Genomic DNA, 18220 nt, shown 5'->3' on the forward strand with positions numbered 1-18220 from the left:
TCGTGAAAACAGTCATGGCCACGCGGAGCCACGCCCGCGATGGGGGGGGGTTTAAGGAGGACAGCAGGAAGCCCACCTGAAAAAGAATTGCCACCCAATCGATCTGTCTTCACTGTTTTAAAATCAATATCCTCCAGACGGTCTGTCTGTTTCCCACTTTTTTATTTTGCCGAATCACACTCCATCCAAATATATGTGCTGGGGTCCCTTTACTGATGAACTTTTTTTTGAGTTACAGGTTTGTAGGTTCTCACTCCAGCCCTAAAGCACACCTTATTCAACAGCTAGAGCAGGGCTGCCCATCCCTGTTCCTGGAGATCTGATGTCTACACATGAGGTGCGCTTTGGTACAGTTGGAATGAAAACCTACAGGATGGTAGCTCTACAGGAACAGGGTTGGGCAAGTGAATAATTTTGTAGACACGCTTATTAGAGTTGCAGCAAGTGCGGCAACAGAAGAAAACTTCTGGTAGAAACTACAATGTTTGTAGGATTCAAAATTATGAAAAGGCATAAAAATCTAAATTCATCTCCTGTGTCACCTCTGCCATAGGCAGAGACAGAGGTTTGTCCATTATTTACAGGGAAGATGTGAGATACAGCACTTAAATCCCAGAAGAAAAAGGGCCTTCAATTTCAGAGATGGGATGTGAGTGGTCACTGGACCCCCCCCCCCCCAGCCCCAATCCCCCCACCCACAAGCCCACCCCTACCTTGTTTCTTCGTACCAGTGTTTCTCCAGAATTTGCACAAATCAGCACCTTTCTTTCACACACGTCCACATTTCTTGTCAGCGATACTGAGGCTAATGCAGTTTTAATGCATTCTGATTTAATGCATAGCCTCGTCAGTCACAGCCTTCCTTGTATACACACACACGCATACACACAAACACACACGCACACATACACACCTACACACCTACGCACCCACACAAACACACATGCATGCGCACAAACATAAAAACACAGACACACACGCACACGCACACACACACACACACAAAAACACACACTCACTCCATAACCTTGCTCTCGCTCTTCATTTTTGCTTAGTTGCACATTAGCTGTTTTCTCTACGCTTCATGCCGGTGTAGGTCACCCCAGGTACTGCACCCCAGGTGTCTATAAATAAAGAACGGAGAAAGGCGACGATTGGGAAAGCTGTTGGGTTAGAGAAGCACCTTCACCTCCTCCCTCCTCCCCGCTCCAGACCCGTTCCCCCCGGAGGCCCCGCGGAACGTGCGGAGGGGGAACCTGACGGCGGGGGCCGGTGGCGTGAACGTCCTGCTCCTGTGGGACCCCCCCAGGGAAGGGGACCTGCCCGTCCACCATTACAAAATCACCTGGAGCCCCCGCGGGCCCCGCAGGACCGGCCTGGACAGGAAGGAGAACTCCAGGGTCACGGAGGAGGTGAGTGCCACTTCCTGTGAAAACAAAACGCATTCAATTCAATTCCATTTATTCCGGATAGCACTTTTCACAGAAGACTGTCACGAAGACGCTTTACGGAGTGAATTAAACATATCAGCCCTAAGCCCCCAATAGCATATGAGGGTGCTCCCTTAGGGGAGAAAAACCCTCAAACAGCGGTGAGAAAAAACTCCCAAATGGGAAGAAATGTCAGGAGGAACCCGGCTATAGGGATATGCCCATCCTGGCAAATGTTGGACTCTACACGTTATGTAAATGTCATACGGCGCAATATACTATCATATACCACAAGATACTGCGAATATATGGGAGTTTTGTATTTAAAATGTAAAAGTTTGTTGCCTGAAAGAGGCAATAATATATTTGTGACCACTTGATAATATGTCAAAATGTATGTACTTTTTGCATAGATTTATTTTATGTTTTTACTTGCAGTACATACTCAGTTTCCAAATAAAAATACACAAGTGAGCAGGAGGACACAGACCTGTGTCAAATACCTCTCTGCATTGGTGTTTCTCTAGTCCTGGACTAAATTCTATTTTGAATTTCAGGCCCCAGTTTTACAGTCTATAAGATGAGTAAAGGACAGTAGTATAAATAATGTTTCACTGCACTAAAAACATTTAGAGGTGCCCTCTGTCAACTTGCTTTATTTTTTACATAAATTTTTTTGTTTATGTACAGGAGGACAGGCAAACCAAGCCAAAAAGAAAAACAAGTGTGCACAAGGTTACCTTAAATCCCCAGAGATGACTATTCTGGATGCATGTTTTATCTCACCTTGTACCCCTGCTGTCCTGTATTTTGGCTCGAGTGTAATGGTGCCTCCTCCTCTGTGGCTGCACAGTGCCCAGCATAGATGCCTCTTCAGTGGCAACTGCTGTTGACTGGACCGTTCGGCGGCCATTTTGGATCTTCACTGTTTCTCTGTCGCATTAACTGCCCATTGACCACAGCCGGTCCAACCCAATAAGTGACATATGGTTTTGCTTAGCGCCCTGCGAATGCCCGGGGCCCCCCTAATTATTCTAAAACATATCTTTATGTTTTTGGGGTGGGGGAGGCAGCAAAATCAGCAGTGCCACGAGCAGACCACTCTAGTACCGGGTTGTCATACTGCATACTGGTAGGCCAACGGGGAGCGGCCACTAGTAGGCGCTCTATGTTTCACTGGCTTGGGGACTGCAGGTGCTCTGCTTGTTGACAGCACATAGTCCGCACAAACCGGATCTAACCGGCTTCGTATCTCTACGAATCAGCTTTGTTCATATACGGCGCACACACTCCTAATGAGCCGCATCAAACCGCATCCATATCTCTGAATCTGCTGCATTCATGTAGGAACTGCAGTCCCGTTGACCTGAAGCCAACTAATTCGTTTGTCCATGAATCCTTCGGAACAAAAGCGGCAGGTGTGCTCACAGTAATTGTATTTTTCCGTAACACGACCGTTCCTTCATCTGTTTTTATTTGCTTTATCGTTATTAGTTTTTTTTATTACACCACGCAGGTCTACAGAGTGAATTAATGCACCTTCCTGAGCAGGCATTAATGGAAAGAGCTATTTCTCAGCTGCTTACTGCCACTTTTCTTGTTCATAAAGAAAACCATTTACCTCGGGGACAGTGTTGCTAGAGTTGCTCGGCTTTTAAATCAAGCTTGGTATCAATCACAAAAACATACAGTGATATTTGCGAGTATGATATTCAATTTCAGATTAACAGAATTACCTTTCATAAAAAATAATAACCATTTGTTTTTGTAGGCACCACCGCCAAACTTGCACAGAGTGGAATCAAAGAAAGACCACTCAAACACAGCTGGCATGAATGCCAGTGGTGCCCAATCATCCGGCAGGGTCGCCAGATGAATCCGCCCATACCTCGGGCTGCACACTCAGCAATTGCACCTTCCCCCCCATGTGGAGCTCACAGCCAGTAACATAACGATATGTACATGCATACAGTCCCTAGAAGCAGACGACTAAGGCCTTAAGCCAGGGGTTCACAGAAGTATGCAACCTCAAAGTTATGTGACCTCAACACCCCACCCACACACACACGTCTTGTCCCTAACAACACCGTTTGGCCTGGACTATATTTGCGATATACTACCATGGCCTTTCGTTGCCTCATTGCTTAATTATGCAATCCTGAAAGAGTTCTTTGGCTTGATTCCATGGAATCATTTTTAGCTCTTTGGAACCCTCTGTCATAGGGGTGAAGTGTGAAAGCTCCAAGACAAAGAACCATTTTGTCTGACAAAGAGCCCTTTAGCCCTTTGGGGTTATTTCATGGAATCATAGGGTTCGTACTGCAACAATTTTTTTTGTGTAGTTCGGTTGCTGTGATGTTCGACATGCAGTAGCCTACATTCACATGTTTTAAAGAGACAAGAGACAAAAAAAAAGTTTTTACCCCAAAAGTTTCAGGTGACCTCGTCCTCAAATCAGGGGGTCGTGACCCCCGCAGTTTGGGACCCCCTGCCTTCGTCTTTTTTTCGTGGATATCAAAGCGGGCTGCGTCTAGCCGAGGGCTCGTTAGCTTCCCTCTTTCCCCCCCTCGTTTCCTTGACGGAGACGGCAGTTGGCCAGCAAGTCCTCCCGCACGAGAAGCCGGAGGAATTTTTTACAAGGGTTCTCACCGCATTCCGTCGCGCACCTACACTCCACAGCCCCGACGGCCTCTCTACCCTCACCGTGTTTAACGGAGTAAAAACTGCGACCGCAAGGCCGCGTGCTTCCCTGACACTTTCACCCCGGCCACGGGAGCTCGCGTTTCGCTGTTTTGTCTGAAGCGAAGGTCGATTTGTCGTCGGCTGCGAGGAGAAAAAACGTCCGGTGACAGGACATCATAATACATCGTCCGCAGCGACAGCGGAGAGCTTAAGTCTTAACACATGTGCGCTGGTTTCTCTGGACGCCCGGCGAGACTCGGCGTGATGGATCACATGTTTTGGCTAGCTTGAGGTGCAGGGAAAGGTAGCTAATTAGTCACGATAGTCATGCTGACGAAAAAGATAATAGCTGTAACAGACTTCAGACTCTCAGTTTTATGTTGAGTTCTTTATTAAATTGACTACTTGGCTACATTAAGGGTAATTGAACAAGCTAACCACAGTCTTTCGTTAAAAGCGCTATGCAAAAATAAATTGAATTTATTGAACCTTTTTATTGTGGGTCCGTTTTGTTGCAATATCTGAAAACTCTGTCAATCAGATTGTACATTTATTTTACGAATGTAAAAACAATTTACGTCTATTAGTCATAATAAAAAAGTGAATATATAAACCTGTGAAAAACACAGTATTCAAAAGTGTAAGCAGACCCAATCACTTATGGCCCTTTGTGTAGTCAGTCGGGCTGTTAAAATGGAGGCCCATTTGGTTTCAGTGCACAAACAACGGTACAAGGATGGTGGGAGAGCTTTTTGGCAGTATACAAGGGCCCTGTCTTGTTCTTGTAGTGGAAGGGAGACTCATGTTACAGATGTCAATATAAATCTGTTGTCATCCCAGTAGTGGAACAAACATACAGCAGTCGTCAGGACAGCAGAATTATCGGCCATCTTCTAACCAAATCCCTCCCTAGTATTTTGTTCCAATCACATATCATATTTGCGAACTAGCACAATTCTTCAGCCCAAAGGTAAAACTAATTGGTGAAATTAGCTGACTGAGTTAGTGTTTCGGACCCCCTTTTTTCTCTTCAGACTCTCCTACACTCTCAGAAGAAGAAAGCTTCTTTGGCTTGTCTTCGTAGGTTGTTTGTCTTCCTCCTGAGATTTCTTCCCATCAGGGAGTTTTTTTCTCATCACCTTCTGAGGATTTTTCTCCCCACTGGGGAGTTATTTTTTACCTCGTGCTCACTGTGTGTGTTCGCTCTTCTATCACTCTGCAGAGCATCTTTGCGGCAGTCTTCTGTAAAAAGGGCTAATGAAAATAAAATTGATTGATTGATTACTGCTTTAGAGTTGGGTATATAAAATGCCTGCTGTCATCAGCACTTAACACCATTACTCTAATGGAAGCAATACGCCAAAACAAGCTAACACTATTAGCCTCATGCTAGCTCAGAAATGCTGAATCCTTTCTGAGTGCAGCTCCCCGTGTCCTCCAGGTTGCCAGGGAGACGGTGCTGGAGCAGCTGCGGCCGGGGACGGCGTACCTGGTGCAGGTGCAGGCGGTGGCGTACTGGGGCCAGAAACGACTGAAGAGCAGCAGGGCACAGCTGAGCTTCACCACACCAACCGCAGGTACCACCGCAACTGCAGGTAGCAACCTTCCCCCCCTCCCCAAAGCACGCTATCCCCCTCACCACCTTGCTACAAAAGACTGTTGAAGCTAGGTTTTGGCTGGTAGTTGGTTGAGCAGCTGAGACCAGCACCAATATGGTTTGACCAGCTCAAGCTAGGTTTTCAAACAGCTGGTAGCTGGTAATTTCAAGCTTGTCATAGCTGGATTTTACACCAGAGCATAGACCAGTGGTCCTCACTGCTGGTTTTGGACAGCCCAGGGTGTGCTGGTTTTTGTTTTCACCCTAACATCAGCAACCAATTCAGACTCAGGAAAGCAGGTGAGGTGAGTTAACTATGCAATTAACTACAAAAACGACAAAAACTACTGCGGCTCTCCAGGACCAGGAATTAAGACCACTGCCATCGAACATGATTAAACCAGTCTGCACTGAGACTGCAGAACATATAAGGACAAGTACTGAGTATCTACACACACAGCAGTTGGCAGGTTAGGAACAGCTGTATCGATTGACTATATGTAAAGAAAGTAACCTGTGCAAGCAGCTCTGGATGAGTACTGAAACCCTGAATGTAATGTTCATGTGTGAATGTGTTGTTCTATTCACTCTCAGAAACTAGGTGACAGTGGAGGTACAGTTTTGTTATTCAATGATCAAATTTCCAAATGTACCCTGGAAGTAGTGTAATGTTCTCTTTGGGTACAAATGAGTACATTTCCCAAGCAAAAAATTAACGAGTTAATTATATATTTCTGGCTAGGGGTACAATTTTATGTACCTATTGGGTACTGCCCCAGCGTCAAGCATTAGTACCTTTTCAGGGCCTGCTCATACCTTTACTTCTGAGAGTGTGTCCTCACAAAAGCGGGAGCAGCTATTCGAGGTAACGCTCTCTGTTTGGGATGTCAGAACGGAGCACTGCGTTTGAGGTGCTCCTGAGTCTGGCACCTCCCTCAACGAGACGGTGTTCTCCAAGCCTGAAAATAATTTGCCCCCTCTTTAGGTAGCAAGTGCCTGGGCTGTATCAGTGGCCTGGATCAGCTCTTATCTGGCCCCGATCGAATCAGACAGGCCCCTAAAGGGCCCAGTTTGCCACCCCCAATTCCTACCCAAACCCCCCCCCCCCCTCCATAGACCGCAGTTAGCTTGTTGTTCACCCTCAACCAGCCATGGAATATCATTTTCGGGAATAAGGGGGGATTTTTTTCTGTAGTTGTTGTTTCTGCTTTTAATTATGCCCCTTAAATCCTGGACTAATTTAAGCCCAAACCAGTTCCAGACGCACTGACCCGTGCCTCTGTGAGAGCAGGAGGTACAATCATCCAGCCCTCTCCAGGCCTTAGTTAGCGCCTCACTCCAAAGGCTAATTATCAGCTAATTATGATATTTTATCATCATATTTATCTTGTATTTCAAATGAGGTGGTTTGTTATTATAATGAACTGAGTGTCATATAATTTTCCTTGCACGCTTTTTTGTGTTTTTCTTGGCCGTGTTTCTTCTCTGCAGTTAGAACGTGCCGTTTCTAGGGTTTTCTAAAATTATCTTGGGTTGTTAAACCACACTGTATTGATTTGTTTTATGTTACTCTAAGTAGGTGCAGAAAGAGCTGTTTGAGTGACAGGTCAAGGTTTTTTGGAAACACATTGGTTCCTCGTCACAGACAAATAGCCTGTTTTTAAGTGCTGGCCTTATAAAGAGACACTAGCCCATCAGACTGAAAGATATTCCAGCATACTGTTTTACACTTACTTGTCTTCTTGCAATCTTACATGTCAAATTATTAAGATTATTGCTCTGCAAAGTTAGAATTACACACCGTCTTCTTCTTCTACAGTTATCTTCAGGATTTGCTCACTTTATGTTGCACATTGTGTTGTGGTTCCACCACCAGAGGTGCCATAAGGGGGGATTAGATTGATTCCAAGGGCCCTGAATATAAAATATTAGAGCATGGGATTTTCTTGGGTGGTGGGGCCCAGTGTGGGGTCTTTTCTTGGGGCCCAGAATCCCTGGTGGTGCCCCTGCCCTCCAGCATTGTCTTGCTGCAGTGGGTCAGGTTTAATTCAGGATAAAGTGTCTTGCCCTTGAGCACAGCAATATTGCAGGATTAGGCCCGAGGTCAACTGTATGCACTGCTGCTCTGTACCTGCTCTGAGAATGGCTTTAACATGAGAACCAAAGAACAGCAAAGATGTTCTTTATGTACCTAACCTTTATTTAACCAGGAAAACATCATTAAGAAGAAAAAGAGTGTCCTGGCCAAGACAGGCAGCAGCACATATAATATGGTTGCAGACAGACAATATTTAAAAAATACAGACAGTAAACATTACAGAATACAAAGTAAACATATATTTTAAAAACATATATTCCAGGGGGGAAAAAATAGTCATGGTAGTAAAAATAGGAAATTCATCATGCAAGACGACACAGGGGCTAGTAGTTTAAAGGAAATCATGACAGCCCGTTGTACTTCCCTTACGGAAAACTCAATAGCTCTCTGCCAGTCAGGATGCTTTTTAAAGATTTAAAGACACTCAAGTCCAGCAGAGCAGGAGCAGGGCGGAAATTCAGTACAGGTTGCAGCTCTCTGTGAATCTCTAACACTCTCAGAAGCTAGAGGGAGGATTACAGAACTCTGCTAGACCAAGAAAAATCAATGAAGTCACTGACAAAGCTGAGAAACTTTTTTATGAAAAAGAAATGCCAAACTACTCAAACTAGTGTGGACTGGAATGGCAAAATGCATGATGTAAATGAAAAAAAATATTTCTACAAAAAAAAACAAAGATGCTTTTATGAACTGCAATCAAAGCATTGGAGGAGTAGGTTGCTTTGCGGGTGGCATTGGTATAAACCATAGAAAACAAATGATGCCCAACCCCGTATTTCATATGAAATACATACATGAAATTGAAATGCTGGCCATCACTGTTAGCCTACATAGAGTGTTCACCTGGCAGCCATTCAGGAGGTGCCTGTGACTTCTTCTCCCCACTGACAGGGTCCCCGGGGTTGTCCAATCCAGGCGCGGTCACGGAGGAGGTGTCCAATGAGCTTCCCTCCTCCCACTCGTCTCCGCCCATCCTCCGGTTGGAGGCCGCCTCCCCCCACTTCCACAACAACCAGCTTCAGGTGAAAGTTTTCTGGAAGAAACTCCTCCAAGGCAAGTCTTAACCCCATTCAACTCCAACTCTCAAATGAGGGGCCTGTAACACAATTAGCTGGATTACTGCACTGAGTAAAACCCAATATAGTCCATATTCCAGTTTGTTTTTACCTTTATTTAACCAGGTTAGTCCCATTGAGGACAGCAGCCTCACATTTTACACAACTTTCTAGTGTTTTTAAAGGTCCCATATTGTACACCCTTTCAGTTTTTTTTTATTTTTAGGTCCTGATATCCATAAGAAGATTTCGTGTGGTTTTAAGTACCAAAAACAATCTGTATCCAGTTTTTCATGTTCATATTCCAGCACCTCTCATGAACTTTACCAAGAACAGGCTGTTTTTGTTACTGTGTCTTTAAGGCTCATTAACATCAATTAACCTCTGTTCTGATTGGATGGCTAGCTCCAACAGAATGAATGTGCTGTGCTGAAGGATGACATATGCAAATGAGTGTATAGTGAAAGTTAAAGTATAGTTGTCATAAAGTTAGGAAATTCCAAACGGCTCGTTTAAATGCAGTTTCTTTATACAGATTGTGTGGATTTATTTTGGGACTGTATGTTTTGATACTTTCACTCTGTTTTTATAGCACCTACAACTAATCTATAATCCACGTAGCAACGGAAATGTTGTTTTGCACAATATGGGAAGTTTAATAAATGAACACGTAAGAAAATGAAATACCGCGTAAGCCGTTTCCCAAAACGCCTTGGCGTCGTTCGCGGAAGAGCGAAAGCTCGGAGCGCTGATTTACTGTTATCTCTCCGGGAACGGCGGAGAAAAGCCAGGAGAACTCATTTAATAATATCAGTATGCGTTATAGATAGAAAGCAGATGTCGGTGGGGAGAGATCTGTGGGACTAAGACCTGGAGACGCTGTAGGGGACGTGTTTAGTGAAAGATGTAGGGTTGCTTGGTTACTGGTTGGGAGGAGAGGAGAGGAGAGAGAGAGTATGCCCTTTGAAAAGTACTGGTTGAATTTGACTTCTGAAACTTTTGAATGATTCTGTCATGAACTGCCAATTAAATGTGAATATTCCGTGATAGAAGCTACATAAAGACAGCATTTCATTTTTACATTTTTGTGTTCTTTTTTTCTGAACAGATACCCTGAAAGATTCTGCTGGATACCTGTTGAGGTGGTATCCAATAGTGTGCGCTAACAATGTGACAAAGGCTGAGAAGACAGCCAATGTACAGGTAGGAACATCTCTTTTAGCCTGTTTGTGTAGCCCAATGATCCACTCTGGAAATCATTCCAGAATAGTCTTACCTCCAAGCACTGCAATCTGAACTACGCTATAAAAGTTGTTAAGGGTTGTAACCATATTGCATCTGGTTTCTGTAATGTAGATTTTATTTAAAGCCGTTAAACTGTACTTGAAAATGGACTTCTGTGTGGAATTCCAGTGACGGTGGTCTCCAGTTGTGTCAGAGAAATTAATCGGATGGACCCTACTGTAACTCGGAATATGAGCTTGGCTGTTTCATCTGTTTGGGTTTGGACTCCACCAGTAGCCAGAAAGAAACTGTAGATTGTTTAATAAACATAGGAATGTGCCTTATTGAGAGCTTTTCACAGCAGAGTCCTTCTGAAAGCGATACGTCAGAGCGAGTTACGTGGCACGTTTTTGAAGTGGGTCATTGTGTATTCCGCAAATGGGAAGCATCTAAATCCGTGAGATTAACGACGCAGGGTGACAAACCAAGTGCAGGAATCACAGTTTCTAAGTCTGAAGTCTCTCCTGCTTGTACACTAGTGCTGGGGCTTCTTCTTCAACCCTACAGGTTCCGTAATTAATCTTCAAGTTAATTTAAGAACCCTTTCTCTGTCACCAGTTCATATTCGAACCTTTGTATTTTCAACCTTAAATTTACAAAAGGTTCCTCCGAGAACCTTAAAAAAGGGTTACTGGAGGCACCTCTAGGGGTTCTGACGTCAAATTGAGGAATCCCTAAAAGTTCCTGGAGGAACATTAAATTCTTCGATTTTACTGTCAAACCTCTGTCAATATGCACCAAGCACCTACTGATGTGTTGGGAGATATTAAAACCCCCCTGTCAGACAGCAGCTGTAAAGCTGTCTTAATACAGGGAACCAAATGGAGACATTAAAAATCATATCTTCACTAACTGCCTATCAGTTGTGAAACACACAGCTGGCGTTCGGTGAACGAGCACTGCTCCACCAGACAAAAGCCCTTTTTGTTCCTAGTCCATTTTTACAGGACTATAAAATACGTCATTTCGACAGGGAAGGGTAACGTGGCCAAGGCACGCAGCGGTTCCAGTCAAACTTCGTCAGTAGCTGGCTGTGGGTCTGCTCAATATGTTCGAGAGGCATAACCTGCCCGCGTATGACACAAACACACCCTGCTGACATGTTTTCCACCCGTCTGGATGAGTCTCGTTCAGCCTTAAATCCCCTCTTTTCACTTCAGGCATCCTTGTCTTTCTTTGCATTCTTTTCTCTCATCTCTCTCAGTTGTCTGCTTTAACGTCGTCGTTATTTATTTCATCTTTTCTCCAGTGTTTTCCTGCCTTTGTTTAATCCTCTTGTTTTGAGTTTTGATCCCCCCTCTCTCCCTGTCTCTCTTCTCCCCAAGGGAACCCACTATGTCATCACGGGCCTGCAGTTTGCCTGTAAGTACAGGGTCGCCGTGGCACCCTTGTCCGGGCGGGGCGAAAGGTCGGAGGTCGTGACCTCGGTGACGACCCCGCGGTGCTCGTCTCTGAAGGGGAGGGGGCTGAAGTCGGTGTCCTGCACTAAGGAAGGTGAGGAGACGCCCGGTGAAACTGACACGGAGTGTGACCGATGTGTAACCCCCCCTGACATCACGGTTCATTAAGAGCGTTAGTTTACTCTCCCCCTCAGTCCCTGCAGCGTACGGAGCTGTGTGACTGACAGCATCTCAATCAGTCACACAAATGACTTCAGCCCAGACTCACAATCGAACAATACTCAGTCATACTCTGCCTGTTCTGTTGATGACTGCACTCACAAACAATACTCAGTCAGTCAGTCACACAAATGACTTCAGCCCAAACTCACAATCAAACATACTCATACTCTGCCTATTCTGTTGATGACTGTACTAACAATCAAGCAGTATTCAGTCATACTCTGTTCTGTTGATGACTGCTCTCACAATCGGAAAAATACTCAGGCACACCGTGTCTGTTCTGCTGATGACTGCACTCACAATCAAGCAGTATTCAGTCATACTCTGTTCTGTTGATGACTGCTCTCAATCAAACAATACTCAGTCATACTCTTACTGTCCTGTTGATAACTGCACTCACAATCAAACAGTATTCAGTCATACTCTGTTCTGTTGATGACTGCTCTGTTGATCATTATTATAAGAGATCATAAAATCAAGTCACAAGAGATTCAAACACAGTGCAAATCCAATGTGCCGCTCATTTGTTATTTTCCCCCTGTCCCAGGGCGCCACCTGCTGGCCAGAAAGGCGCAGCTGCGGCCGGAGAGGCTGACGGCGGCCTTCCGCACGGTGAACGGGAGCCTGCAGGGGGAGTTCAGCTGGCAGGTGTCACGGGTCGTCCCGGGACAGAGCCCCATCGGCGGGTTCCAGTTCTCCTGGGCCCAGGTGTCCGCTGTCAGCGGAACCGGAGCGGCTTCAGACACACTCATCTCCCAGACCCAGATCCTGGCCCCGGTGAGGCCCGGCCCACTGCGCTACAGTACACTACAGTATATTACATTACATTACAGTACACTACAGTATATTACATTACACTGCACTACAGTACAATACAGTATATTACATTACATTACAGTACACTACAGTATATTACATTACACTGCACTACAGTATATTACATTACACCGCACTACAGTACAATACAGTATATTACATTACATTACAGTACAGTACACTACAGTATATTATATTACACTGCACTACAGTACAATACAGTATATTATATTACACTGCACTACAGTACGATACAGTATATTGTATTACATTACAGTACATTATACTACATAACATTACAGTACATTACATTACAGTACAATACAGTATATTACAGTACAGTACACTACAGTATATTACATTACAGTACACTACAGTACAATACAGTATATTACATTACATTATAGTACAGTACATTACATTACAGTACATTACATTGCATTACAGTACATTGCATTACATTACATTACAGTACAATACATTACATTGCATTACATTGCATTACATTACATTTACTTAGTCTTTACCCAACTTGAGGTACCAATACGTGCATACCATAGTCATAGTAAGCTCACACTTTACAATATGGTTAATGAATTGGCAATAACTAATGTAGTTGTTAACATGAATTCATGATGTACAATACATTAACAGAGCTGAACAGATTAACTTCTCAGTAGTAGTTAGCTAAAAACCACAATAGTTCATGTCAATTCATGGGATCTTATTGTAAAGTGTTACCCATAGGAACAAATATAGAACACAGGTTGGATAAGGTACAAGGTATGGTTGGAATTTATATAGAGCCTTTATCCAAAGCACTGTACATTTCATGCTTCTCATTCACACATTCATACACAGACTCACACACTCACACACCAATGGCGATTGGCTGCCAATCAAGGCACCAACCAGCTCGTCAGGAGCATTTAGGGGTTTGGTGTCTTGCTCAGGAACACTTGGACACATCCAAGGTCGGATTGAACTGGCAACCCTCCGACCGACAGACGACTGCTCTTACTGCCTGAGCCAATGTCAACCCTACCCCTATAAAGCAGTGGTCCTCACTCCTGGTCCTGGAGAGACGCGGGGTGTGTGGGTTTTTGTTGTTACTCAGGACTTAATTGATCAATTAAAGCAGTTAGTTACAGTTAACTCACCTCACCTGGTTTCTTGGGTCTGAACTTGGTTGCTGATTTTAAGGCGAAAACAAAAACCAGCACACTCTGTGGCTCTCCAGGACCATATCTAGTTGACATGGTAAATACAAGCTAAGTCAGTAGCTATGGTATGTGAGACTGGAAGTCAGACTTGATACAGATAGGGTAAACAAATACAGCACCAATATTGATACAAATTCAACACTACAAGGCTAGGTGAAGATGCCAAGTAATAGATAAATGTAAAAAATATTATATATCAAAGCAATATATTAGTAATGTGTCCCTTCTTTTGCTTGGAAAATATAGTTATGTGTACCCAAAGAGAGCATTACTGTACTTTCTTGGTACATTTGGGAAATTTGAAGAACAAAATACTTGTAGAGCAAAAATGTACCTCCACTGTCACTTTATTTCTGCGAGTGTGCGGTGGAGAAGCTCTGCAGTCGGGACAAGTGATAAGCAATCACATGGAGGTCAGGAAGTGCAAGTCACCCTGCTGCTGCAGAGTGGAGTGGTAGCTGCAGTGTGTGTTTGAATAATGTCCTGTAGGTAGGAAGGGGCAGCAAACACTATATTATTATATTATATTGGCCTGGATCCGAGATGGAATTGATCCCCAGTCCTGGTGTTGAATAAATCTCAATATTTGCCATGTCTAGTAACGTCAAAGGAAAACATTTCCGCTGTAATTGGAAGATAAAGTTCTGGTATGCTGACCCTGCTTCTCACCTCACATGACAAAGCAGTTCCAGCTTGTCCTTATCAACGGTTGCGAAAGGCCAGTGATTGATTGGTCGAACGGATGTAATCTTAACCTCTCGTTGATTTACAAAACGCAGTTGATAAGATAAGGTTATTTTTCAAAATTCAGTCTCAAAAAGTCAGTGTCTAGAAATCCCGTTGCTTTGAATTATATTACAATTACATTACATTACATTTATTTGGCAGCGACATACAATAATTACAGAACCAGTCATTGTACAACTACAGAATGTCAGATAAGGTACCATTTACATAAGGCATCAGTTATCTGTAGCCATAAACATCAAGTCGACACTAGGGAAATATATTACGTGTCATAAACTAGAAGTGAGGCATGATTACAAGAATTATGGTAAAGAACTATAACATTGACATGGAGAAACAAATTACCATTACTGATTGTGACATCACCAATAGAGTGTTCAGTTAAGAACATTCTAATCACACACCTTAAAGGCCCACGCAGTAAATTTGGTTGCTAATGCTATAATGCTAATGGGTTATAACGAATGGTACAATTATATAGAATTATTCTCCTAATAAAAAACACTTCAAAGGGAAAAATAATAATGTAAAATAAGTGTCGGACCTTGTTTATATTGGTTATATTCTCTGTGGAAACTAACACTTCACTCACTGCTCACGCAAGATATCGAAATAATAGTTTGCTAACATTTTGCTAAATAAACCATGCATAACTACCTCAGATGCACTTGACATTGCCACAGTAGCCTTATGTGAACTGCAACAGCAACAAAGGCTCGGGATCACAGAGTTCAGTGTGCTGAGCAATGTTGTTGCCTAGATTAACAAGAAGCCAGTGAAAGATGTTAAGTACCAGTACCATGATCCACCAAGGTATAGAGTTGCCATCCATGTAATTTTCATTTCAATTTTCAAAAAGCAACCAAATGTTCTGTGTGCCTAAGGGGTTAAATATAAATTCTGTCAGTGTTCTAGAACTCTATTGCTTTCCGTTAGCGATTGTGACATCAGCATTAGAATGTTCAGTTAAGAACATTCTAATCACATGTTTGTGACCTCACACTTTAAAGGGCTAAAGGGTTAAAGCAGACCTGTGTTTCTCTCTCTCTGCTCCAGACCCAGATGTCCCTCACAGTGGACCACATGCAGCCAGAGAGCGTGTACAGGGTGCAGGTGCAGGCACTGACAGCAGGGGGCAGCGGTCCCTCCGTGGCACGGACGCTGCACACACCCCAGCTCAACAGCACGCTGCTATGAGCTAAAGCAGCGTAGGTACACCCTGCTCCCCAAACTGCCAGCCAAACTGTCTGCACTACATTTACCTGTCATTAGCATGTAAAATATAAAGTGGTCTAACGTATCTCCTCATGAGGCTGCCTGAATGCTCTGCTAATGGTGCATTCATCCTTAGCGCAGCCTCTCATCCTGGAGAACTGAGTTTGAGCCTCACCAGATCTTTGGACTTTACAGCATTGTTGTTTTTGAAAGTCAGAATAAATGAGAACGGAATGCACCAGTATTAACAGTATTTACATCACTGCTTCACCCCCTTCACATCCTCCAGAGCTGTCACTTCAAGTACTCTCAGGTATTACAGTGAGCCCTAGTGGTAAGAGAGTATAAGGTCAGTCAGTAACATTTATTACAGTGCAGGTTAGCAGTGAGCACAGCATATGTATGCATTTAGACGATGTATTTAACCAGAGCAACTTACATTACATTACATTACATGTTATTTAGCTGATGCTTTTATCCAAAGTGACTTCCAGTTGATTAGACTAAGCAGGGGAGCAATGTGGGGTGAAGGGCCTTGCTCTCAGTCATGTACCTTATCCACTACGCTACAGACTGCCCTACCGTACTGTCACTTACTGTAACTTACATATTCTTGCATGTGTTTACATCCATGTATACTGCTGGTTACTCACTAAAGTAATTCAGGTCAAACACCTTAGTCAAGGGTACGAGAGCTGTACCTCGCCTGAGAATCAAACCTGCAACCTCCCACCTACATGCCTGTTTCCCTGGCTATTATACGACACTACTACAAATACATAAAGTGCGTGCATTTGGAGCAAGACTCGTGCAGCCTCCTCCTGGTAATGTCACCTCTGTAACTGCTAATGTTACCCCTGTAACTGGCAGTGTCACCCCTGTAACTGGCAATGTCACCCCTGTGACCGGCAATGTCACCCCTGTGGCTGCTAATGTCACCCCTGTGATTGGTGAGAGCTCCTCTGTGACAGGCAGCTCCACCTCCATGTCGACGCCATGCTGCGGGTCGCCCTCCGGTTCGTCCGCGCCGTTGAGGGCAGGCAGCCTGGGCGCGGTGGGCGTGGTGTGCGTGGGTGGCTCCCCCTCCGGAACCTTCTTCCTGCGGCCCCTCCTCCCGGGCTTCCCCAGTGCCTGGGCCTTGGCCGGGGGGGGCTGGGGGGGCCTGCAGTTCGGGCCGCAGCAGTCGCAGGCCTTGGGCGTCCGCTTCCGGCTGGAGGTCTAATAAAGAGAGGCAGACAAATCATTGCTTGCATTTTGTTTAATGAAACACGAGACTCACCTTTGCGGGGACTAGCCTGAAATAAGAGATGGAGGAGCACACTAGGCTCAGAGAGATGGACTCTTTTGAGACTGATGTTAACACAGTTTTTGTGTTGTTTCTTTCTCTTTTTTCAGGCATTTGCACCTCAGCTACTCTCCACAAAGCCCATTCCAGCAACAACAACAGGATCTGTTTAAAAAAGACTGTAACTTAAACAATGATTGTAATTAAGCCAACACGTGTGTCATCCCACTAACACCAACATTGCATGATATTAACGAATAATACATTTAAAAATTATAAAAACATAGTTTATAAATTCTATCAATTTCTTGTATTTTAAATATTTCAAAAGTTTAATTTTGTATCACATAGTCTTTTTTTACATGTAAAAATATGTAGCCCTGTTGTATGTAGTAGTACCATTATATTTTATTTTGGCCAGTAAAAATGAGCTATGCTTCATTACTTTTTTTTTTTACAGTTTCCTTTAAATAAATATTTGCACCTAGAGCAGTTATTTGCCTTTACAAATATGACCCTCTTTCTGTGTGTTTTGTAGTGTTTGGATTCATGAAGACACAACTCCATAAATTATTAAAAAATTCAGACAGCCTGCAGCCAGTTTGAATTAACCTGTAAAATGTTCCTTCCACACATCTCTGCTGGTTTATTTATTGTGATGTAATTAAAAGTGTAATAAATGTGTAATAAATGTGTAATAAATGTATGGTGTTTCCATGTCACGGTAGACATTGGTGGCAGGAAGTTCGAGGACTGAACAGAAGTGGTATGCTTTCTTCATGTTTTTGTGTGACAGCTGGATGCTGAACCAAACCATAAGGAGATCACACAAGTTCACAAAACACTGGATTGAAGCAGTGTGAAATATCGCACTCTATGAAGTCATACTCAACACTGTGATAAAGGTTACAGAATAAATCCCTCTGCAGTACAATGCGTTTCACTCAAAGACCTGACCCAGACCAGAACCATCTGTCAAAGGTGCATTGCTTTGGGAAAAACAATGCACATTACTTTGCCATATATTGTGTGTTCTCTTGTTCATGTTTATTTACTGTATAATAGCATACTTTCTTTTGTAAATATTGTATTTGCCTATGTGTATACTATTGTGCATCATCATTACCATGAATAAAGTCAAGCTATTATAAAACGTGTTTTTTTTA

The 18220-nt window shown here is 43.6% G+C and overlaps 1 protein-coding gene across 2 annotated transcripts in view; it reads left to right on the forward strand.

The window, feature by feature from the left end:
- Window positions 1-18175, forward strand: part of anos1b (anosmin 1b) — a 58130-nt gene extending 39955 nt beyond the window's left edge. The window contains exons 7-14 of one of the 2 annotated variants that reach the window (XM_061240309.1): window positions 1213-1412; window positions 5554-5707; window positions 8699-8860; window positions 9971-10065; window positions 11472-11640; window positions 12316-12545; window positions 15611-15762; window positions 17165-18175. In XM_061240309.1, the coding sequence (XP_061096293.1) occupies window positions 1213-1412; window positions 5554-5707; window positions 8699-8860; window positions 9971-10065; window positions 11472-11640; window positions 12316-12545; window positions 15611-15751 (1151 nt within the window). In that variant the 3' untranslated portion in view covers window positions 15752-15762; window positions 17165-18175. The remainder of the gene's footprint in view (window positions 1-1212; window positions 1413-5553; window positions 5708-8698; window positions 8861-9970; window positions 10066-11471; window positions 11641-12315; window positions 12546-15610; window positions 15763-17164) is intronic. The other variant, XM_061240310.1, reaches the window with a different exon arrangement.
- Window positions 18176-18220: the final 45 nt, after the last annotated feature.

The sequence above is a fragment of the Conger conger genome, chromosome 4 (genome assembly GCF_963514075.1).
Source record: "Conger conger chromosome 4, fConCon1.1, whole genome shotgun sequence".
Lineage (NCBI taxonomy): Eukaryota > Metazoa > Chordata > Actinopteri > Anguilliformes > Congridae > Conger > Conger conger.